Below are 25060 nucleotides of genomic sequence, written 5' to 3' on the forward strand. Positions count from 1 at the left end.
GTAGACATTTCAGAGATAGGGAGTGTTGAGGACATGGAGAGATTTGAAAACAAGGATGAAAATGTTAAAATGGAGGTATTGGTGGACTAAGAGCCAATGTAGGTCAACGAACACAAGGGCGATGGGTGAATGGGAACATGGGTGTAATCTTTTGCATGAAGAATTTGCCGATGTTTCAAGGTTGCTGGGATGAACCAAGCTCAAGTTTGAAGATGTTTGTAAGATGAACTTAAATTTTTGATATTGATACTATGAGCTGGGACGAGGTGACTAACAACTGGCCACACTGGAAGGTTTCGCACTGGGGAGTCAAGGAGGCTGAAGAAAAGTAGCCCAGTGAGGGGAAAAAAGGAAAGCGCATCAGGTTTCCAAGAGTTAATACTGCGTGGGCTTCATCATTTGGCCTTGTGATTTACACCTTCACCATCTGTGGCTAGCGTCATCACTCAAGAATCAAACTCTTCAGTTGTTCACTATGTTGCAATAACTGAAGTAATTGTCCTGTTTTGGAACTTACACCTTTATCTTTCATGACAGATGACTGCCATCTATTACATAGCACTGTAGACAGATGCCTCAATGGTTTCACAGAACACCAGCTCCAACAACACTCAAGAAGCTTGACACCATCCAGGACAAAGCAGCCCGCTTAACTGACATCCCATCCACAAACATTCACTCCCTCCACCATCGACCACATGGTAGCACTACAGGAACTCACCAAGGCTCCTTTGGCAGCACCTTCCAAACCCACATCCGCTACAATTTAGAAGGACAAGGGCAGCAGTCACATGGGAACACCACCAACTGCAAGTTCCCCTCCAAGCCACTCACCATCCTGACTTGGAAATATATCGGCCATTCCTTCACTGCCGCTAGGTCAAAATCCTGGAACTCCCTCCCTAACAGCGCTGTGTATGTACCTACAACACCTGGACTACAGCAGTTCAAGAAGGCAGCGCACCACCACCTTCTCAAGGGCAATTAGGGATGGGCAATAAACGCTGGACAAGCCACCAACACCCACATCCCATGAATAAGTATAGAAAAAAACCTGTATTTCACTTAAGTAACTGCAGTAATTACAAAAACAAAATACTGTGGATGCTGGAAACCTGAAATAGAAAACTGGAAATACTCAAAAGGGTTGGGCAGCATCCGTGGAGGGAGAGGAAAAAATAAGTTTTCAGGTCGATGTTCTGATTAAAGGTCACTAGTCCTAATTTTAACACTGCTTCTCTCTGCACAGATGCTGCCAGACCTGCAGAGTATTTCTAGCATGTGTTTTTTTACTACAGTAAGTCCATGTATTGTGGTGAAACATTTCAAAAATACTTCATTGGCTGTGAAGTGCTTTATTCTGTTCCGAGGTTGTGAAAAGCACTATATCAATGCAAATTTTCTCTATGTGCGCTATGCAATGAAGTTGAAAGGATAAAGCCTGACAGTGTTTGACAGGGTAGCGGTTGAGAGATTGTTTCCCCTGGTTAGTCTCAGGGTAAGGGGTAGACTATTTCAGAATGAAATGAGGAACGATATCTTCACAACGAAGGTTGTGAATCTTTGGAATTCTCCATCCCAAGGAGCTGTGGATGTTCAGTCGGTCAGACAGAATATATTCGAGAGAGAGGTTGATAGGTTTTTGGAGTTCAGGAGAATCACAGGGATTGGGGGATTGGACAGGGAGGTGGAGTTGAGATCAAATATTAGTAATTACCTTACTGAAAGGTGGAACAGGTTCAAGGGGCCTAATTTGTAGGTCTTATTCTCTTCCAAACTGGAATTTATTAGATCTGTGTCAACTCAAGTAAATTATTTTTTGGGGTCATTCAATCCAGAAGTATTGAAAACATCAACTATCTTTCACTATATAGTCCTTCACTTCTCACAGAAATGTTGAAACATTTGATTCAGACGAGTGCTTCATTTGATTAATACACAAAACACAGCGAAACAAGCTCCGAAGCAACAGCACCGACTAGTGGCAGAATCAGAAAGAGTTCTGAAACACTTCCATAATCCAAACTACAGATCCATGCAGAAATCTTTTCCCACTGAGACTGCACATTTGAATTAAAAAAACAAAACTGGGAGCTCAGTGCCAAAACAAACCCAACTACCTGTGCACTAATGGTGGAGGGGGTGTGGGGGGGAGGAGGAGGGTGAATGCGCATGAGGAAGGAAGAGGGGAAGAAGGGAAGAAAGAAAGAAAGAAAGAGGGGAAGAAGGGAAGAAAGAAAGAAAGAAAGAGGGGAAGAAGGGAAGAAAGAAAGAAAGAAAGAGGGGAAGAAGGGAAGAAAAGAAAGAAAGAGGGGAAGAGAGAAAGAAAGAGGGGAAGAGAGAAAGAAAGAGGGGAAGAGAGAAAGAAAGAGGGGAAGAGAGAAAGAAAGAGGGGAAGAGAGAAAGAAAGAGGGGAAGAGAGAAAGAAAGAGGGGAAGAGAGAAAGAAAGAGGGGAAGAGAGAAAGAAAGAGGGGAAGAGAGAAAGAAAGAGGGGAAGAGAGAAAGAAAGAGGGGAAGAGAGAAAGAAAGAGGGGAAGAGAGAAAGAAAGAGGGGAAGAGAGAAAGAAAGAGGGGAAGAGAGAAAGAAAGAGGGGAAGAGAGAAAGAAAGAGGGGAAGAGAGAAAGAAAGAGGGGAAGAGAGAAAGAAAGAGGGGAAGAGAGAAAGAAAGAGGGGAAGAGAGAAAGAAAGAGGGGAAGAGAGAAAGAAAGAGGGGAAGAGAGAAAGAAAGAGGGGAAGAGAGAAAGAAAGAGGGGAAGAGAGAAAGAAAGAGGGGAAGAGAGAAAGAAAGAGGGGAAGAGAGAAAGAAAGAGGGGAAGAGAGAAAGAAAGAGGGGAAGAGAGAAAGAAAGAGGGGAAGAGAGAAAGAAAGAGGGGAAGAGAGAAAGAAAGAGGGGAAGAGAGAAAGAAAGAGGGGAAGAGAGAAAGAAAGAGGGGAAGAGAGAAAGAAAGAGGGGAAGAGAGAAAGAAAGAGGGGAAGAGGGGAAAAGAGAAAGAAAGAGGGGAAGAAGGGAAGAAAGAAAGAAAGAAAAAGGGGAAGAAGGGAAGAAAAGAAAGAAAGAGGGGAAGAAAGAAAGAAAGAGGGGAAGAGAGAAAGAAAGAGGGGAAGAGAGAAAGAAAGAGGGGAAGAGAGAAAGAAAGAGGGGAAGAGAGAAAGAAAGAGGGGAAGAGAGAAAGAAAGAGGGGAAGAGAGAAAGAAAGAGGGGAAGAGAGAAAGAAAGAGGGGAAGAGAGAAAGAAAGAGGGGAAGAGAGAAAGAAAGAGGGGAAGAGAGAAAGAAAGAGGGGAAGAGAGAAAGAAAGAGGGGAAGAGAGAAAGAAAGAGGGGAAGAGAGAAAGAAAGAGGGGAAGAGAGAAAGAAAGAGGGGAAGAGAGAAAGAAAGAGGGGAAGAGAGAAAGAAAGAGGGGAAGAGAGAAAGAAAGAGGGGAAAAGAGAAAGAAAGAGGGGAAGAAGGGAAGAAAGAAAGAAAGAAAAAGGGGAAGAAGGGAAGAAAAGAAAGAAAGAGGGGAAGAAAGAAAGAAAGAGGGGAAGAGAGAAAGAAAGAGGGGAAGAGAGAAAGAAAGAGGGGAAGAGAGAAAGAAAGAGGGGAAGAGAGAAAGAAAGAGGGGAAGAGAGAAAGAAAGAGGGGAAGAGAGAAAGAAAGAGGGGAAGAGAGAAAGAAAGAGGGGAAGAGAGAAAGAAAGAGGGGAAGAGAGAAAGAAAGAGGGGAAGAGAGAAAGAAAGAGGGGAAGAGAGAAAGAAAGAGGGGAAGAGAGAAAGAAAGAGGGGAAGAGAGAAAGAAAGAGGGGAAGAGAGAAAGAAAGAGGGGAAGAGAGAAAGAAAGAGGGGAAGAGAGAAAGAAAGAGGGGAAGAGAGAAAGAAAGAGGGGAAGAGAGAAAGAAAGAGGGGAAGAGAGAAAGAAAGAGGGGAAGAGAGAAAGAAAGAGGGGAAGAGAGAAAGAAAGAGGGGAAGAGAGAAAGAAAGAGGGGAAGAGAGAAAGAAAGAGGGGAAGAGAGAAAGAAAGAGGGGAAGAGAGAAAGAAAGAGGGGAAGAGAGAAAGAAAGAGGGGAAGAGAGAAAGAAAGAGGGGAAGAGAGAAAGAAAGAGGGGAAGAGAGAAAGAAAGAGGGGAAGAGAGAAAGAAAGAGGGGAAGAGAGAAAGAAAGAGGGGAAGAAGGGAAGAAAGAAAGAGAGGAAGAAGGGAAGAAAGAAAGAAAGAGAGGAAGAAGGGAAGAAAGAAAGAAAGAGAGGAAGAAGGGAAGAATGAGAGTAAGAAAGAGGGGAAGAAGGGAAGAAAGAGAGTAAGAAAGAGGGTAAGAAAGAAAGAGGGTAAGAAAGAAAGAGGGTAAGAAAGAAAGAGGGAAAGAAAGAAAGAGGGAAAGAAAGAAAGAAAGAAAAAGAAAGAGAGAGAGAGAAAGAAAGAAGGGAAGAAAGAAAGAAAGAGGGGAAGAAGGGAAGAAAGAAAGAAAAAGGGGAGGAAGGGAAGAAAGAAAGAAAGAAAGAGGGGAAGAAGGGAAGAAAGAAAGAAAGAAAAAGGGGAAGAAGGGAAGAAAAGAAAGAAAGAGGGGAAGAAAGAAAGAAAGAGGGGAAGAGAGAAAGAAAGAGGGGAAGAGAGAAAGAAAGAGGGGAAGAGAGAAAGAAAGAGGGGAAGAGAGAAAGAAAGAGGGGAAGAGAGAAAGAAAGAGGGGAAGAGAGAAAGAAAGAGGGGAAGAGAGAAAGAAAGAGGGGAAGAGAGAAAGAAAGAGGGGAAGAGAGAAAGAAAGAGGGGAAGAGAGAAAGAAAGAGGGGAAGAGAGAAAGAAAGAGGGGAAGAGAGAAAGAAAGAGGGGAAGAGAGAAAGAAAGAGGGGAAGAGAGAAAGAAAGAGGGGAAGAGAGAAAGAAAGAGGGGAAGAGAGAAAGAAAGAGGGGAAGAGAGAAAGAAAGAGGGGAAGAGAGAAAGAAAGAGGGGAAGAGAGAAAGAAAGAGGGGAAGAGAGAAAGAAAGAGGGGAAGAGAGAAAGAAAGAGGGGAAGAGAGAAAGAAAGAGGGGAAGAGAGAAAGAAAGAGGGGAAGAGAGAAAGAAAGAGGGGAAGAGAGAAAGAAAGAGGGGAAGAGAGAAAGAAAGAGGGGAAGAGAGAAAGAAAGAGGGGAAGAGAGAAAGAAAGAGGGGAAGAGAGAAAGAAAGAGGGGAAGAGAGAAAGAAAGAGGGGAAGAGAGAAAGAAAGAGGGGAAGAGAGAAAGAAAGAGGGGAAGAGAGAAAGAAAGAGGGGAAGAGAGAAAGAAAGAGGGGAAGAAGGGAAGAAAGAAAGAGAGGAAGAAGGGAAGAAAGAAAGAAAGAGAGGAAGAAGGGAAGAAAGAAAGAAAGAGAGGAAGAAGGGAAGAATGAGAGTAAGAAAGAGGGGAAGAAGGGAAGAAAGAGAGTAAGAAAGAGGGTAAGAAAGAAAGAGGGTAAGAAAGAAAGAGGGTAAGAAAGAAAGAGGGAAAGAAAGAAAGAGGGAAAGAAAGAAAGAAAGAAAAAGAAAGAGAGAGAGAGAAAGAAAGAAGGGAAGAAAGAAAGAAAGAGGGGAAGAAGGGAAGAAAGAAAGAAAAAGGGGAGGAAGGGAAGAAAGAAAGAAAGAAAGAGGGGAAGAAGGGAAGAAAGAAAGAAAGAAAAAGGGGAAGAAGGGAAGAAAAGAAAGAAAGAGGGGAAGAAAGAAAGAAAGAGGGGAAGAGAGAAAGAAAGAGGGGAAGAGAGAAAGAAAGAGGGGAAGAGAGAAAGAAAGAGGGGAAGAGAGAAAGAAAGAGGGGAAGAGAGAAAGAAAGAGGGGAAGAGAGAAAGAAAGAGGGGAAGAGAGAAAGAAAGAGGGGAAGAGAGAAAGAAAGAGGGGAAGAGAGAAAGAAAGAGGGGAAGAGAGAAAGAAAGAGGGAAGAGAGAAAGAAAGAGGGGAAGAAGGGAAGAAAGAAAGAGAGGAAGAAGGGAAGAAAGAAAGAAAGAGAGGAAGAAGGGAAGAAAGAAAGAAAGAGAGGAAGAAGGGAAGAATGAGAGTAAGAAAGAGGGGAAGAAGGGAAGAAAGAGAGTAAGAAAGAGGGTAAGAAAGAAAGAGGGTAAGAAAGAAAGAGGGAAAGAAAGAAAGAGGGAAAGAAAGAAAGAGGGAAAGAAAGAAAGAAAGAAAAAGAAAGAGAGAGAGAGAAAGAAAGAAGGGAAGAAAGAAAGAAAGAGGGGAAGAAGGGAAGAAAGAAAGAAAAAGGGGAGGAAGGGAAGAAAGAAAGAAAGAAAGAGGGGAACAAGGGAAGGAAGAAAGAAGGAAAGAAAGAAAGAAAGGAAGGAAAGAAAGAAGGAAGGAAAGAAAGAGGGTAAGAAGGAAAGAAAGAGGGGAAGAAGGAAAGAAAGAGGGGAAGAAGGAAAGAAAGAGGGGAAGAAGGAAAGAAAGAGGGGAAGAAGGAAAGAAAGAAAGAAAGAGAGGAAGAAGGGAAGAAAGAAAGAAAGAAAGAGGGGAACAAGGGAAGGAAGAAAGAAAGAGGGAAAGAAAGAAAGAAAGAGGGGAACAAGGGAAGGAAGAAAGAAGGAAAGAAAGAAAGAAAGGAAGGAAAGAAAGAAGGAAAGAAAGAGGGTAAGAAAGAAAGAAAGAAAGAAAGAGGGTAAGAAAGAAAGAAAGAAAGAAAGAAAGAAAGAGGGGAAGAAGGAAAGAAAGAAAGAAGGAAAGAAGGAAAGAGGGTAAGAAAGAAAGAGGGAAAGAAAGAAAGAAAGAAAAAGAGGGGAACAAGGGAAGGAAGAAAGAAAGAAAGAGGGGAACAAGGTAAGAAAGAAAGAAAGAGGGGAAGAAAGAGGGGAGGGAAGGAAGGAAGCAAGGAAAGAAAGAGAAAGAAAAGGAGAGAAAGGGGAAGAAAGAAAGAAAGGGGGGAGAAAGAAAGAGGGGAAGAAAGAAAGAGAGAAAGAAACAGGGGAGGGAAGGAAGGGAGGGAGAGAGGGAGGGAGGGAGGGAGGAAGGAAGGAAGCAAGGAGAGAAAAGAAAGAAAAGGAGAGAAAGAAAAGGAGAGAAAGAGGGGAAGAAAGGAGAGAAAGAGGGGAAGAAAGGAGAGAAAGAGGGGAAGAAAGGAGAGAAAGAGGGGAAGAAAGGAGAGAAAGAGGGGAAGAGAGAAAGAAAGAGGGGAAGAGAGAAAGAAAGAGGGGGAGAAAGAAAGAGGGGAAGAGAGAAAGAAAGAGGGGAAGAGAGAAAGAAAGAGGGGAAGAGAGAAAGAAAGAGGGGAAGAGAGAAAGAAAGAGGGGAAGAGAGAAAGAAAGAGGGGAAGAGAGAAAGAAAGAGGGGAAGAGAGAAAGAAAGAGGGGAAGAGAGAAAGAAAGAGGGGAAGAAAGAAAGAAAGAGGGGAAGAAAGAAAGAGAGAAAGAAAGGGGGGGGGAGAAAGAAAGAAGTGGGGAGGTGAAGCAAGATAAGAGAGGGTACTGCATGGAGGTCTACCCCTTTGCCTGCCCCAGGTTTGCTGCAGTGTGGAGCCCTTTAGCAATATAATGGATTGTGTCTCTCTAACAGAGACTCACGGACTATGGCCCGTTACCATACCTCTTTTTGGTCATTCACTCTAATAACATTTTATATGGTTCGGTGTCAAATTTTGTTTGATAATGCTCCACTTTACTGTCCTAGGGCATTTTGCTACATTGAAGCATTCTATAAGTACAGGGTGTGCTGTTGGAGAAGCTGAGATTGTCCTCCTTACAGCAAGGCATGGTCAGGGGAGATTTAGAGGCTTTTCACAGACACAGATTTAAGATATTTGGCAACACAAAAAGGGGAGAATTTTTAAAAAAAAAACACAGCAAATTGTAAAAGGCTGGCCAGTGGAAGCATATTCAATATTAATTTTCAAAAGGAAATGGAATAAATATTTGGAAAGGAAGATGTTACAGAGCCATGGGAAAAAAGTAATAGCACAGCTCTACCAAAGGGCCAGCACAGACATGATAGACTGAATAGCCTCCTTGCTGTATCATTCTATGATCCGAAATAAAAAAATATAAAGCCACCCAGAATTAACCAGCATATAACCACGAGAGCAACATTACCGCTGACGTTCCACATGTCAAATGCCCTGCATGATTCTCTTGCTGTTGTTTTTGTAAGGAAGTCCCTGGAGGCAGTGTACAATTTGAAATGGCCACATCAAATGAGCACCTCCTAACACAAGACCCAGTTTGGTGGTCATTCAACCTGCTCATTCTGAAACCATAGCATTCACTTTAGACTCAAGTTTCCACAGTAGCTCTCACCTTCGTCCACCACAGAAGCAGCGTTTGTGCATAGCAGACTGGTCAGAGTTCACTCTTTTACACATCCATTTCCAGCTTGCGCATAAGTGAAAAGCTTGACCAGAGTTGGAAAAAGCTACAACTGTATTTACCATTCCAACTTGTGGTAGTCAATTTGAAGCCAGTTCATCACTGGAGCATTTAAAATGTGAAATTACTTACACACTGCAGCAAAATTAGTCTACATCAAGTCCTTCCGACATAGATATAGATGTTCTTACCAAACATGGTTTTGGCAATCGTGTTAAACAAGGATAAGATTTCCAACTGTATCCCAAGAACTCATCACCATTTTGCAAGTTTAAGATTTCACAGATGGTCAAATATCCATAATTTAGTTTGAAAGTATTTGGACAGTTTGACTTAAGCTCCTACTTATTCACCTGTCAGCATCTTGCTTGAAGTGGCAGAATTAGCTTTCCATGATTTATCTCAAAATCTATTAAATAATAAACTGCTGGCTGTCCTTTTTCTGAAATAAAAATACGGATAAAAGGTAGATTCTGGTTGTAGTATTCACAGGGCAATTTAATTCAGTTAAGTGCTTCAAATAGCTGCAATGTATCACAACAGCAAAGATAGCAACTTATAAATATCTCATGAGAGACGCTGACCAGGTGGAAGGAACCTAACATTAACAGTGATGTGTTATGTGAATGGTCAGTCTGCCCTATACCCCTGGAGGTAAGGCTGCAGCTACCCAAAAGGATTTACGCAGCCACAGATCTAACTGAAAATCCCCATAATCTTCAGCTGATCACCAGTTCTCCAGTCAATGTATGTCTGTTCCAGTATCCTTCCACCTCTGAAAGATGCACCCGCAGCAAACACATCCATTTCAGACGGGGAGTCTTCATATTTGATCTTTGATGACTGAAGATGCCAATCCTTGAGAGGCAGGTTCTGCCACAAGTGTTAAACATGAAGCTACTGAGTGTCATTGTGGGCTATTGTTTTTGGCATTGGCACCTGTTGCCAAGCCGCTGTAGCCACTGGTCATTGTGGTGGTGCACATCAGCCTGCAAGAGGTGTCACCATTTTCTTCTGTCATCTAGTGATTGTCAGGTGCGATACAGCCTGTCAGCTAATCCGGTTTCTTGCAGAGCAGCAATGTCAACATCAAACTTCAGTAGCTCACGGTCAGTCAGGGCTGGTCCTGTGTGCACTCCCTGTGGAACGTGGGTCGTTGTTCACGCCTGGGCACAGTCCTCACATTCCTGCTTCCAAATCAAAAGGTTGCCTTTCTTTGTTTGCTGTGCAGCCTAGGCATGGTTTTCGGAGGTGCTGACTTGCCTAGCATCTGTACCTACCCCCTCTCAGTCTCAAGGGCTAGTAACCAGGGGAAAGATGAAAGCCTATACGTCAGGTCCTAGTCGGTTGCAGGAGTTGCTGAAAGGAGCTAACTTGAGGGAAACACCAACTTTGATTGGGATGACACTCCAGATTTTGTTGGGTTTACTCCCTTAGCCATTAACTCTTGATATTGTTGTTGTTAATATTGAAATAATGTATATTTATACAGATGTTATTTAAAATGTTCCTTCCCTCACCCCACATTCAATTACTCTTTTTATGCAAGCGTCGGTTCCTAATGTGGTATGGTTCCAAAAGTGCTAGAAATCCTTGATAAATCTGCCAAAGGGCTTCCTCCAAAAACCATAACCACCCAAATGTAAGCCATTATTCAACTGTGGGATAGTTACGACAGTGTAGCCTGATCCTTCTCTACAATATCCACAAACACTTCACCCAGCAGAAATCACTAAGATTTTTAACTGAGGCAACAGCCAGAACTTGCTCCTTACTCCTGAACCTTGCAGCCAAAGGGAGCACTGAAATTGGGAACAGAATCACAACACCCCACCCCCACTCCACTCTGCCAAGTCTATACCGTTCAGTACCACGCTTGGTAGTGAACTTACCCAGAGTTCTACCAGGGAGTTCTATTTATAGACACCACTACTTCAGAATAGTTAATGACGTATCTATTTCTAAGTCAGCCCGAGCAAACAAAGTTGACAAGGCTTACTCAGGAGCACATGCAGTAACACGAAATGAAGATTGCTGGAGAACGAGGAAACAGTTTGAGATATTCAGATAAGCTGCACAGCCTTCTCCGAATGGAGAAGGATCCACAAAAACCACATTTCCTGGAAAATGTACCCACTTGCGGACACACTTTATAATGGTCTTTATACCAATACCACAAGATATTCCACTCCACACTGCAGCATGCCTTTAATTGGTCTGAGAAGTACAGATTATAGAATTATAAAAATAATCTAAACCACAGAAGACTTTTGTTAGCTTGCTGAGCTTCATGACTTTGCTCCAAAAGTCAAATCAGACCTGACAATAACACTGCAGAAACTAAACACAGACTTGAATTCAGAGAACTGTGAACAAATTTAATGAAAAACAACATATCAGCAGCTTTTGCAGAGTGGTTTTGACTCATCTTCATTATCCTCCCCTACACAAATTACCTGGTGTGTGGAATACATTGGAAGCATGCCGATTAGAAACACTAAACTGGGGCAAGACAGTAGACTGATTAACTTGCAGAAAAGAGTTACAAGTACCAGGAGTACAAGCATCATTGGATTGAATGGCCTTGTCTCTGACTGTTGTGCCCCTGTAGTGATTTGGATAAAGGGGACATAAAATTCTTAAATTTCTCTGCTTCTTAAACATTAACATTTCTGCTGACCCCTCTTCATTTCCATAATAAATTTTCCTCCTGCAGGGTTCAATATTCTAAAGTGACAGTCTTGGAGTCATTGCAGCACAGGAGGCCATTTAGCCCATCAAGTCTGTGCCAGCTCTTTGTAGAACAATCCAATTTTGATTGGGATAATTCCCAATTATTCAATTTGATTTAAGAGAAGATCACGTGAAGGAAGGAAAATGGTCTGGGTGAACTACTTAGGATGAGATATTAAATAGCTATTCTCAAGCTTCTTCCACTCTCCTAATATTTTCTCATCTCTCTCTCGACCAAGGGAGCAACTGTGTGTTAATCAATAAAAAGATATTCCACTGTGAAGCCTGGCCATATCCACATTTTCCAGTGGGTGCCTCTGGGCAGTGATCAGGACAAAGAACTGAAGGCTAGCTTACTTTTCACCTCCTGTTAACCCAACACCGATGCTCCCACTAATCTGTGAAAAGATACTGTTCTTTGAAAACCTGACCACACACAAAATTCACAGGGAATATTGCTCACAGCTGTAGATTTAGCTATTGTGGTAACTTGTGAGAATAGAGCTGGGATCTGGAGCATTTCAGTCTGTCCGATTTAGGACTACACTGGGCGGTGGTTTCATCCACTTTGCCACTAACCATCTAAAGCTAACCACCTCCAATTCTTAGTGGGTTGACTGATTTGGAATGTGGAAGGTACATGGAGTAGTAAAAGTCTGCACATCATCTGGCTCAATGCAGGGACAGATCTTGGTAGCCTTTTCTTTATTAATGGGTTGAGTGTTCTAAAATACAAACTCCAGGCCCTGCTGCAAGTGAAAGGTCTGTTTTTACTTGCTGTGTTCAGCAAGTCAAACACCAGCAGCATCAACAGTACCCCTTAAGTTAAGTTAACTGAAATAATTTCCTGTGTGGCTATATCAGGTATCACCACCACCTTCTGAGCAGATGATTTTGCTGCACTATTATATTTAGACTGTCCCTGGGGAAGGGAGGTTGTGGGGGGGGAGCGGGTGTAAACTTTATAATGCTTTTGTTCCGCCCTTTCATTTCCAGCCAGTCTTTCACTGAGCACTTAATTCATCTGAAAGGTACCCAGTTCCTTTTGCCCTGCAGCATCAAATGGGTCTGAAGCATTAACTTGATCTTACAGAGGCCAGTAGATGTATAACACTCCCTAGTCTGGAGCCAGACAGAAACAAAACACTTCAATACTATCTCAGGTCAGCAGGATAAATGGAGAATGATCATCATATTGTTGCTGACAGGCTGCTTAGAACATTGGGAATAATAAACAATTAAAAAAAATCATTTTGAGAAAATTGACTTCTTGTACAACACACTAAATACATCCTAAATTACCAAATTCAGCAAAAGACCTATAACACCTGCCCTGATGAAAGGTCATCAATCTGAAATGTTAACTCTGTTTCTCTCCATAGATGCTGCCTAACCTGTTGAGTTTCTCCAGCCCTTTTTGTTCTTATTTCTGTAACACCAGTACTTTACCCTAGTATTGTAAAGCAAAATACACTACTGGAGTCTAGACCAATACTTCAGTGCAGTACTAACAGGGTGCTGTCTTTCAGTTGAGACATTAAACAACACATCAGTTTCATGGCCACGTTTTTGACTGATACCAACTTTTAATATCCAGGTTTTGAACCTGAACACAAATGTTCAACCTCTGAATTATTAACGCAGACCTCTGGGTTACTATTTCATCAACATAAAAACTGGTTCAAGTGGGCAAAGCACAAAAACGTGATTCAGCCATGATTACACTTCACTGATGTACTCAAGCTAACAGCGAACAAGGGTTCAAACAATGTTAAGATAATGAAATGCAGTTCCCACTGGCTTAGAAACACAGACTAGGAATGCCTCAGGCAGCATTTGCAATCTGTGCTGTTTCAGTTCATTTCCGGCAGGCCAGTCAGTATGTGAACAGCCTGACCGGGTGGTAATGCCACTTTCTTTGAAGAGAAAGTGTGGATGAGCGAAGAAACAGCCATGTTTCTAGTTTCAGGTTCTGCAGGTGAGCCTAAGATCAAGCTCAATTGTGAAGCCCCCTGGGGTCAAATACCCACTTTTATTTAAAAATCACTCAAAGGGGCACTGAGAAGCCCACTGATTTTGCTAGGATGAAACATGGAAAGAAATTCCCGAAAGATAGCAGAAGAACTTCAGGAACCAATGCAATATCATCACGTTCAATCAGTGGAAACGAGTAGGCTCCCTCTGTATATTACAGCAGAAGCATTGGCATTCCATTTTATGGGGGGGGTGGGGGGGGGGGGAGACTGGAGAAAGCTATCCTCAAAAACACCAAATTCTGAAATTCCATGCAATTAAAGCAGAATTCAACTTAATTCAGTTACCAGTGACCTCACTGACCTTGGACTTGTGGCCTGCAAGAAGTCAATGCCTTCAGGAAAGGTGAAGAGTGATTTTTTTTCAAAAAAGTAAATAGATTCGTTGAGGAGTCATTCCAGGGTGCTAACTGAAGACATTAGCTCAGACTAAGCATGGCATCATCAAGCCTTCGGAGGTTAAGTGGAGCCGCAGGTCAGGACCAGGCAGGTCAACCATTGAAAAGATTTTGAGACAGGGTTGCGCTTTAGCAAACAAAGTGAATTCCTGCTGTTTTAAAAAAGAAAGATCTCAAACGGCGGGGACTGGGAAACGTGCAGGAGGAGTCGTCTGAGCCAGCTTGTGGGATACTGCAACTCATCTGACCCTCACCGAATCCGTTTGGAAAAGTTGCCACAGAAGGAAAGCCTGCGCTGGCTCCTTGAAAGAACTATCCAATTAGTCCCAGTTGTCAACTTTTACCCTATAGCCCTGTAAAATCTCAAGTACATATCCAATTGTCCAGGTCCTTGGGCCATTAGCCAGGATGGCTCTAACTTATTGCAAGAGCAACAAAACTCTCATCCCCAAAGGAGGAGGAGAGGTGGCTGGTTTTACTGACAGGGGAAGACAGTGTCACAGCTCGTCTCCTGGCTGCGAAGAGAAAAAAGGGAAAAGATTAGAAACATTTCTCACAAGCAGAAGATCGAAAGGCTGTGAAATGCCCCAGCAGAAACGGTGATAGAAGCAAAACTCACAGTAGCTTTCAAAAGGGAAGTCAGTAAATATTTCACAAAACAACAAAAAAAAAAGCATCAGGTTCGAGTGAACAGCCTTTTCAGAGAGCTGGGACAGGCATGATGGGCTGAATGGACTTCAGCTGTCATAAAATTCAGTAATCCTTAATAAAAGATGTTATTTTGATAATGGAGAAACTTTGTCCTCAGAGCAGCTAGGCACGGGGGTGGGGGGGGGGGGGGGGGGGGGGGGGGAGACCCTTGCTTTGCTTTCATACGGAGCTCACTAAACATTTTTTTTTAAAACTTCATTTGTAGGATGTGGGTGTTGTTGGCTAGGCCAGCATTTATTGCCTATCCCTAACTTGGTAATTGACGATGCTGACTCAAGGTGAGTGCAACAAGTTAGCTCCATCAAACACACGGTCGATAAGGTCGATATTCAACTGCTTACGCATTGCAGCAACTGGGGAATTTTATAGCATTATTGTGATGTGAAGCCACAATGTGGTGTTATAATCTCACACAGACACTTCTTAAAAAAAAGAGGTCAATCTCCTTCAGGTATTAAAGTTAATTACTAAAATACTGAACTCAGAAAAGGAGCCTGAGAGAGGTTTGGCAATCAACATGTCAGGATGCAGTCACATGGCGTGATGTCCACAGTCGCAGAGGCATAAAAAAAATCAATTACTATTATAAACTTGGGGAGGAACTCAAGTGAAACTGCACATAGCTCAGGAGATTTTGGACACAATTATGAATGAGGGAAAAAAAACGTGAACATTTTAAGCCGATTGTTTCACAAAATTTGTGAATTCTCAGAAAGTCTTCTGCATCCTCAACTGAGATGAATCTACATTTAGTTGGTGTTAATTATAAGCGAGGAGTGGTCAGCATTGGAATGATAGGGGAATTCCAGAGCGCATTCAGAATTCCAAAATAAAAGATGCCAGGTGTCCTGGATCCTATTAATCTCACGGAACAAAGAGATGGGATTTTCCCCAAGTGCTTGTTGAGTGCCTTTGCACACCAATTCTTTAACAATGCCAATAATAATGTTGTCCAGTACTTATCTCATCAGCCCTAATTAGCAGCAACTACTTTAAGAGGCAACACTGCCCTTTCGTCTGAAATTTCTAAAAACACCAAACTAAAAAGAGATAAAGAATCAGAAATCTCCGTTGCGTCGTCACAGAGGGAGTATTTCCAACAAACTCTTTATACTACAGAAATGCTCCGACTGGCAAATGTAATATGCTAGCCTCCAGCCAACAATTCAGTCGAACACCCAAAAGCCAGAAACAATGTCACAAAGACAACTTTTACACAGAGATCAGAAGCAACTAGATCTTCAGACAACCAATTAAGTTAAAGACAAATGCTCTTTATCTGCTAGTCTCTTGCTCTCAATTCTGTCAGTCAAATACAAATCTAATTGGCATGCACTGTGAAATTACAGCACTTCTTAAATACGCATTCAAATGAGCAACTTTTAAGAGTTGCACTCAGGAGAATAATGCATTGTAACAACTCTGCAGACTAATAGGCAGGAATTTGAAGCAAAGCTGCCCTCTGTTGGTCTGGTTTAATTCCCTCTTCCCTGGAAAGTGCTTCTGAAACCACTGCATTGGGCCAGTGCTTTTCTGGGAACCTAATGCAGGGCAAACAGCAGACATTCCATCTTTACACCTATAAAACCAGAGCACTACTGTTATGATCAAACAAGGGCAACCTAGTCGAGTGAGTGGGTCCATGAGTGGCCCTCCATCTCAGTGGGCTGCAAAATTGAAATCGGGCATCGTAGCAGCACTTTGATTGGGCGCAGAGGGAGCACACAGCTCTCATAGTCAATGTTGTGTGCAATCAGCACGCACCTCACTTCACATGCCCTTGCTTTGCGTGAGTATCACTTTAGTAATACCAGTGGAAAAAAATCTATGCGGCTGGAAACCAGTGGAATCTGACAGCCCTGTGCGTGGACAACAGTCAACAAAACGTCTTGCGGGCTGCACTCAGGACGCTGATGAGCCGCATGTAGTCTGTGGGCTGCCCATCACTGGCTGGGATCAAGCAAGGATTTAGAAATTTAAGGACTGCACTGCACTATGATGATCTGGATTAGTAATGAAGCTGCACAGTCCTCTTATGCAAGAGTGGATCTGATAATTTGCCATAACCGTTCATAAACATCTCAAAAAGATTGCCAAGGTCGTGTAATGAAAATCACAAACTCTGTATACGTGGCAATGTACATTTAAGAGTTGCCACGTGTAGATTTGTCCAAAATTCTTTTTTTTTTAAATTACATTTTGCATTTTAACATTTGTGATCAATAAAAGCTACATCGATCTCTAAATTCTGGCAGAAATGGCAATACTGCTTGCACAAATGCCAGTGATCAGTCATAGAAAGTGATTACATTTCTTTATCCATCTTAACAATGATGCCAACGAGGTAAAAAGAGGCCATTACCTTGCTATAGTACGAAACTATACACAGGAGCAACTCAATTAAATTACTGAAAATTAAATTAGTGAAAATTAACTGGAGCAATTATAGCAAACTGCATACAATGCACAATCCTGATTCAACAACGCCAAAAACTGCATTGTTTATTAAAAAGATATTATTAAAAAGTAAATTATTTAATGGACAGGGATAGCACATTGCTTATTGAATGTTTCCCAAATCTGTTTAAAACTACTATTGTACAGGCTTGGTGCTTTAATGATTAAGAGAAGGACTTGCATTTGCATCTATGTTTTAAATAAAAATATAATGATGATGATTTCCAGGACAGACAAACCTACCACTTTCAAACCTGATAAGTGCCCAGACGACCTCAAATTACCCTCGAAGGCATCTCAAAAATTTGAGCAAAAGGTGAATCTAGCCGTCTCACGCTGCTACTATGCAGTAGCAATGGGTGATATTTTGACTACCAGGAGGCTGCCTTCAAGACAAAAAGGCATTCTGCCCAACACACAAATGAGTAATGTGGTATATGAATTTCAGTGCCAGTGTAATGCCAGGTACACAGGCAGTATGTCCCAAAGACTGGCGGATCTTATCAGTCAGCACATTCTTTCGGGTGTCCGCAACAGGCAGAGAGCTGACCGCACTCAACCATCTCATGCTTGCAACAGGACAGAATGTTAAACGTTGGATGTGATTCTGTGATTGGACAGCACTTGAACAATCCTGAGTGTGCTAAGAATTACACTAACAACGTCGGGCTCACAATGTGGCTCGCTCATGTTTGTTAGAAGCTATATATATTCATATACAGAGGCCCATCCTCTGCAGGCAAAAGCAACATGTCCAGGCATAACGCTTTTTAAAAAAAAAAAATCAAACAACAGCACTGGAACAATGGTTCCTGGTACATTCTCCATGGCAATGCCTTGACCCGAGTCATCTTACCAACCACCAATCAGCACGCTTCTCTCATGCATTGTTTTTCCCTTTGAAATTTGGCATTCTCATGTCTTTCCTGATGAGTGCAAGAGGAAATACTTCGAACAGCATGGGCTGGGGTTGGGTTATACCCGAAGTGATGGATATATCTCCAGAGGGAGGGAAATCTGCTACCCTTACCTGGTCTAGCCTACACGTGACTCCAGATCCTCAGCAATGTTGTTGACTTCTCAACTGCCCTCTGAAATGGCCAAGCAAGGCACTTTCAAAGGCAATTAGGGATGGGCAACAAATGCTGGCTTGGCTACTGACGTATCCCGGGAAACAATATAATAAGATTCTACATGAATCAAACGAAATAATCAGAAGTATCTCAACTCTTTTCCTTCCAAATTTGGCTAAATAATTGGATGCCCATCCCACCCTTATTCCAAAAGGCTGAAATTGCAGCATCGCTTTAGGACTGGTTTACATACCTTTTTGATCAAAGTAGTTTCATTTGGATCAATCTTCACTTTTTTAGCTTTAGGTCCATCTTCCTCACCCAGTCCAACTTTAACCACCTTTTGCTTCTCTCTGAAGAATATTTAATGGAGATTAAAAATTGGCTGTTGGTCACATTTTCAATGCTTTCTTGCAATAGCATATTTACATTTTCCACAAGACACTTGTGCTTCTTTGGCAACATCCAATGGGTCTTGCACGAGAAAATAAGGGTTATGATTCAGAATTGAGAGTAGTTCTCTTGCGAATGGGCCTTGACGAAACCCATTTCAAGAGGAAAGCTCAACTGAAACTCATCCTGGGCAGGGGCTCAAGTCAGGGTGCGGGTGGAGAAAAAAAGAGGCTGTCACTGCACATACTTGGGCTATGATCAGAGACGCAAGAGTGGAACAAAGTGAGGGCAACTGCAGTGAATTGGACAACAGAAGAGATGCGGTCGTCCACCACGTCAAAGGCTGTGGAGAGGCGGAAGAGGAAGCGGAGGAATAAGGCACAACAATCATGCAGCTCGTCTCTGTTATTTGCAGCTAAAGTCACAGTCCTCAAGAGGGAATGGGGCAAGGGGAAAAGAATCATTTGCTGGCAAGTCACAAAACCCAAGAAAACAGTTGAGACCATGTTGAGGTACATTTGTGAAAGAAGCAACTTGATTATTTAAAAAACTTACTCCACAAACTCGTGCTCTCCCAAATCAGAAAACATATAACCATGGTAACCGAAGACGTCCCCAGCAAAGAATTTGATGTTATGCGATCGGCAGAACTGATCAATTCGGACCATCACATCACGTGGGCAGCATGTCAGACAGACCTGTAAGAGTGAATGTTGTAAGTAATAATTAGCAACGGACAACATCCTAAATATATTGATCCATACTGTTAAGTAACTGAACTGAGTTCAGTGTCTCTAGAATAAAATAGGGGACTTTTCCCAAGTGGGAGTGAAAGGGCAAATGATGCCAGGATGTTTTTGAAAAGTCGGTTACAGTAAGTAAATGATGGGTCGTGTCCAAAAGTCATGATGCAAGAGCCCAAGAAACAGTTCCTTAGCGGAGTTCACCATTACAAAAAAACCCAAGCTTACCTTTCAGCCCTCGCTGCCCTAATTTAGGATCACAAAACGTGAATGTTTCAGTTTTAAAAGTCAAAGAGGGAGAGCTAGAAATCTTGAATAAAAGCAGATAATGCTGGAAATGCACAGGCTGGGTCAGTCAGTCCGTTAAGAGGAAAGTACGCAGCCCTGTGCCCTTCATCATGATTAAACTGATTATTTTCTTCTCCCTCCCTCCTCCACTTCCTTACAACAAACTGGATGCTTAGAGCAGGCACTTTCCTTCCTGACTCTTACACCACAGCAAACGTACCCACACAAATATAAATAAATAAAGTCACACTCAAAGTTCCTACTTTGCAAGATGTTCTGAGTTTACTTCAGGTAAAATAGGACAGGGAATGCACCAGCCGTTACACAGTAAGGAAACCACTCTCAAAAAAAAAGGGAATAGAAAGAACCAGATAGCACGCACTAGATATGGCACCACAATCAGCAAGAAGTGAACACATCACATAAAAACACACATCAGGAGAGCATGTTTTATTTTGTCTCAAGCTAAGAAAAAGTAATAATATTCCCAACTGCAAGCAATCTGATTTAGTTGGATCTTTCCAATGTAAGAACGATAAATATTTATTTGGGGGGAGGGGGCAGGGGTGGGAATGGGGAATAAAATAAAAAGAGGCAGCTTTGAGGGACACTACTCCTGGCATGCACGTCCAGCTCAGTCAATGATGTGGAGAGCAGTAGTTTGAAGCAGAATAACTGGGCAATAGAAAAGGAGATTTTTGTATATGCAGAACCAGTGTTCTTGTTCCAGACAGCCCACACTTGCCTTCTGTCAAACCTTTACAGAATATTGTAAGCATCCCAGAGTCATATATCAACACCCGGATGACATTAAAACCTGGATGACTAACTAACTGTCTTAAACCGAAGAAGTTTATTTATCCAACATCTGTTTTAGTCTCGGCTCCAACTATTTCAGAGAGAGGGGGATTCCCAGGACCACGCAGGTCCTTCGCAAACAAAGGAAGCTTCACAGTGTGAAATATTGCTTTAGACCTCTAAGAATCAGTCAACCAGAGTCATCCCTTGCGGGGAGTGGGGGAGGGTAGGAGAAGGGCAACAAAGAACAGAAACTATACAAAGGCTGTACCACAGCCATTGTCACTGGTTTAATGTAACCAAAGCAAATGTGGTTTTTATTGCATGAAACTCTGGGGTTTTCAACCAGTGTCTTTTGCGAATATTTTCCAATTCCATCCACAGCCTAAATGGTCTCGATTGTACAAATATAGATTATTTCTCTCTTTCCTCCCTTCCCCCCCCCGCTCCACCCATACACACAGCATGAAACTCATTACATACATGAACACATGCTGTGAAAATAAGGGTCAAAGAACTCAGGGACTTTCCAAAACATCTTTAACATTCTTAACCTGATAGCTTGACCCCATCTCAGTGAGTTGCTTTTGTCCCGTTTTTCTGATCATCTTTTCCAGGCACCATTTTGCTCAGAATTTCTTTGTGTAACTATTTTGCCAAAGTTAAGAATGTCAACAAGCGGGAACTCAGACCCTGTTAGTAACAAATAAATTATGACGGTGTTTTTACATTTGTGCAAATCCTTCATTTTTCTGAATTCACAGAGCTGTTATGTTTTTGCTGTTGACCGAATTCTGGGGGGGTAGGTTTTATTTTTAGCTCAAATGCACATACTGTGGGGGGATAGAGCACAAACAATATGTCTGCAGAGGTCTGTAACCTGCCGAGAGAAATGAGCACATTTGAGACCATGGAGGAAACAGATGGAGCACACTGACAGAATAAGTACATCGGAAACCATCCAGCTTCTTATGAACTCAGCAGTCAATTGATTAATCTGTGTCCTGAGCTCTATTTCACATTTTGTGAGGGTGCAGATAAGCATCAGACTGGTTACATTCAGTCAGCGCTCACAGAGAGAGCTGCACAAGCCCCTTGTTAAAATACAGTAGCAATGAAGCATTGGACAAGATATATTATAATACTGGAAATTGTGGATTCCAACCAAGGCCTGAACAGAACAGGTGGACAATCCCATTAATACCACAACCTTCCTTTTTGTTAAAATGTGGAATTATTGAATAGTACAGCACACACTGGATTACTCTTTGAAAGAGCCAGTTAGTATCACTCCGGAAGGAGCGATGGTGGAAGTGGGATAAATGGCAAGGAAGGCTGTAACCAGGAGGAGCAGTGTACACCATCTACAAGATGCACTGCAGGAACTCACCAATGCTCCTTCGAGAGCACTTTCCAAACCCATGACCACTACCACCTAGAAGGACAAGGACAGCAGATATATGGGAACACCACCACCTGGGAGGTTCCCCTCCAAGTCACTCACCATCCTGACTTGGAAATATATCGCCGATCCTTCACTGTCGCTGGGTCAAAATCCTGGAGCTCCCTCCCTAACAGCACTGTGGGTGTACCTACACCACACGGACTGCAGCGGTTCAAAAAGGTAGTTCACCACCACCTTCTCAAGTGCAATTAGGGATGGGCAATAAAAATGCTGGCCCAGCCAACGAAGCCCACATCCCATGAATGAATGAAAAAAAAACGTGAGAGCTGAGTGAGTTCATGCAAAGCCAAGTTTCATCGAGTTGGGAGGGCTTCTGTCAAAGGTCAGGAGTAGTACAGGATGCAATTCCATTCAGAAATCTGTTGATAATGAAGCAACCAATACAAACCCACAATAGGTCCTGGTCACACTGCCAGCAATGGACAATCCCCAACAAGCAAACACCTAAAACATCACTCCCCAACCACCAAAAGTATGACCAACTTATCCTGAGGCGGGGGTCACCAATCACTAGAAGTTTAACTGGATCAGCCAGATCAACACAATGGGTTACAACAGCAGGGAACCATGAAACAAGTAGTTTCCCTCCAGGTAGCTCTCCATTATCCATAAAGTTCAAGTCAGGAATGTGATGAGATACGCGCCCTCTAACTAACTCGATACTTCCTCAGCCATTGGTGCATGGCGCTTGCAGTACGTGCCATCTACTGCATGAATTGGAACAACTTGCCAAACTGACTCTGACAACACTGCCCAGTCCTCAATCTCCAGCATTAAGAAGGACAACTCCAAAATCATGCAAATGCCATCGCCTTGAGATCCCTGCACCGTTCTGAGTGGGGCTTATATTATTTTCCTGGACCCTGGGTTAAAATTCTCTATGCAACACCACTGCCACAAGAACTCATTATGATGTGTTATATAAAAATCTTAATTTATAATGTCACTGGCTGGACATACAAATGTATTGAACTTTTTGGAAAAGCACACTTTTCCTCAGCAAAGGACACTGGTTTACAACAGCACTCATTGTTGCACTTGTGGAGGACATAAGCTGCTTTACAGAGACATGGAGTCTACCGAGCTCAGAGAGAAAGGTCACCTGATCCAGCTTTTGGGTGTAAAAATGATACTGGATTTTTGGATCGTCAGAGAGACTGCCACAGGGACAACAGCCTTACCCCAACTCTCCTCCTCCTGAAACATCTCTTGGCTGCTTGCGATTTGAAAAAGCCACCAGAAGGCTTCATTGCTACAAGCGAGAGTTCTTAAAGGAAAATTCCGAATCAACACCCGCCGTCTCCAGTGAGAAACCCCAAGAACCAGAAGCTACTGTGGAACAGGGCCCTTCAGCTGTGAACAAGCACCTGGACGCTCCCGTGAATAATATTTTTCCTGACTTGTTACTTGGCCAAGTTTTAAAATATCTGATACTCTGCAGAGTACACTTCTTTGGTTGCTTGGTGGGGGGCACGGATGGGGGATTGGCGTGGCGTTGTTTTTGCATCAGTGGGTAGTTGGGCATATTTGTACATTTTAAACCTTTTGTTAATAATTTCTGCATCTTTACCAGATTGAGTTTCAGCAAGAAAACTCTTGTTAACTTAAGGAACCTGACTGGCTTATTTTTTGCACCAAGCTATACACTGCTAAACATAAATAGTGAATTGGCAATAGCGCCTCCTTTTTAAATTCAAACTCTGTTATAACCAACTCAGGAATTGGACAAAGGGAGGAGTCAATTCACCCGTTAATCTGGTTGTAACTGCAGTGGTTCAAGATGACCCACCATCACCATCTCAGGGTAATTAAAGATGGGCCACAACTGCCAATGATACCCAAACCTTGAGAACTAAATTAAACAAAAAGAGAGAGAGATCGCTGGTCAGCAGCAAAGAATGGAACAGCTGCCTCTTTTCTCTTTCCCCTGATCCAGACGCAGAGTCTCAATCAGCTCGGCTGAACCAACTCAGCAGTTTGTGAGTTGCCTTGCTATTTTTGATCTGAACGAATGCACCGGCTCCCCAACATCAACCCACTGCTGTTATTTTTTTTTTCTCTCTCTCTTTGATCCACTGAAATCTTATCTGCGCTCTCCACAACCTGCGAGGTTATGGGATTGTGACCCGCCATTCACACCGAGACAATGCACTCAGACAGTTAATAATCCTGTCATTTAGCCAAGTATTTATGCCCAGTGCCTCAACTGCATTGTTCTCCGACAAGAGGTGCCTCCGAATTGCAGTCCCCTCTCCTTTCCACAAACCAAAGCCCCAGTGGATCTTTAGTAAATGGATTTCAAAGTTCCTGTTTTGGGTAAAAAGAAATTTCCTGCCAGACAGAAAGATGTGGAGCAGACAGTTACTTCAGGCAACGGAATGCCACAAATACAAGGGCTAAAAACAGTCAATTCTTTGATTTATCCTTGGGAAAACAATTCTCTGACCTGAATCCATTCTTCATTAGGGTCTCAACACCTGCTGATCTCAATTTTGATCAAGTTAAAACTTTCCTCTGGATGGGTGAGAGAGACAACAACTTATATTCATACAGCACCTTGAATGTAATAAAACGCCTCAATGAGCTTCCATGGGACTACTGTAAAGGCGATATTAGGTCAGGTGATCTAAAGCTTGGTCAAAGACGTATGTTTTAAGGAATGTTTCAAAGGGGGAGAGAGGGGTGCAGAGGTGCAGGGAAAGAATTCCAGAGTTTGGGGCCTAAGCAACTGAAGGCACAGCCACCAATGGTGGAGTGATTATAATTGGGAATTATAAAAAGCAGCACAAGTTTGCTCCCCTCTCAGGAAAGCAGGTTAGTACAATGTCTTTCTCTCAGATTATGACAGAAAATAAAAGCGCATAGTGTAGGGGGTAACATATTAGCATGGATAGAAGATTGACTGGCTGGCAGAAAGCAGAGAGTATGCATAAATGGGTCTTATTTGGATTGGCAGAATGTGATGAGTGGAGTCCCACAGGGGTCTGTGCTGGGGCCTCAACTTTTTACAATTTACATCAATGACTTAGATGAGGGGAGTGAAGACCTGTTGCTAAATTTGCAGACAACACAAGAATAGGTAGGAAAGTATGTTGTGAAGAGGACATGAGGAGGTTGTAGATATAGATAGGCTGAGTGAGTGGGCAAAGATCTGGCAAATGGAGTTTAATGTGAGAAAATGTGAAGTTATTCACTTTGACAGGAAGGACAAAAATGCAGATTATTACTTAAATAGAGAACGGCTGCATAATTTTGAGGTGCAGAGCGATCTAGTGTTCTAGTACATGAGTCACAAGTTAGTTTGCAGGTACAGCAAGTAATTAAGAAGGCTAATGGAATGCTGTCCTTTATTACAAGAGGGCTTGAACATAAAAGGACGTTATGCTTCAGTTATACAGGGCACTGGTGAGACCACACCTCGAATACTGTGTGCAGTTTTGGTCTCCTTATTTAAGGAAGGATGTAAATGCATTCGAGGCAGTTCAAAGGAGGTTTACTAGATTGACACCTGGAATGAGTGGGCTGTCTTATGAGGAAAGGTTGGACAGACTGGGCTTGTTTCCACTGATGCTTAGAAGAGTGAGGGGTGATTTGATTGAAGTATATAAGATCCTGAATGGGCTTGACAAGGTGGATGTGGAAAGGATGTTTCCTCTTGTGGGTGAGTCTGGAACTAGGGGGCACTGTTTAAAATTAGGGATC

The 25060-nt window shown here is 42.6% G+C and overlaps 1 protein-coding gene across 1 annotated transcript in view; it reads right to left on the reverse strand.

The window, feature by feature from the left end:
• sae1 (SUMO1 activating enzyme subunit 1) overlaps positions 1 to 25060 on the reverse strand; it is a 101195-nt gene that overhangs the window by 62342 nt on the left and 13793 nt on the right. Inside the window, exons 4-5 of the mRNA XM_041179365.1 lie at positions 18620 to 18762; positions 17925 to 18024 (exon numbers count right to left, since the gene is read on the reverse strand). Of these exons, the coding sequence (XP_041035299.1) occupies positions 17925 to 18024; positions 18620 to 18762 (243 nt within the window). The remainder of the gene's footprint in view (positions 1 to 17924; positions 18025 to 18619; positions 18763 to 25060) is intronic.

The sequence above is a fragment of the Carcharodon carcharias genome, chromosome 34, assembly GCF_017639515.1.
Source record: "Carcharodon carcharias isolate sCarCar2 chromosome 34, sCarCar2.pri, whole genome shotgun sequence".
NCBI classification, from domain to species: domain Eukaryota; kingdom Metazoa; phylum Chordata; class Chondrichthyes; order Lamniformes; family Lamnidae; genus Carcharodon; species Carcharodon carcharias.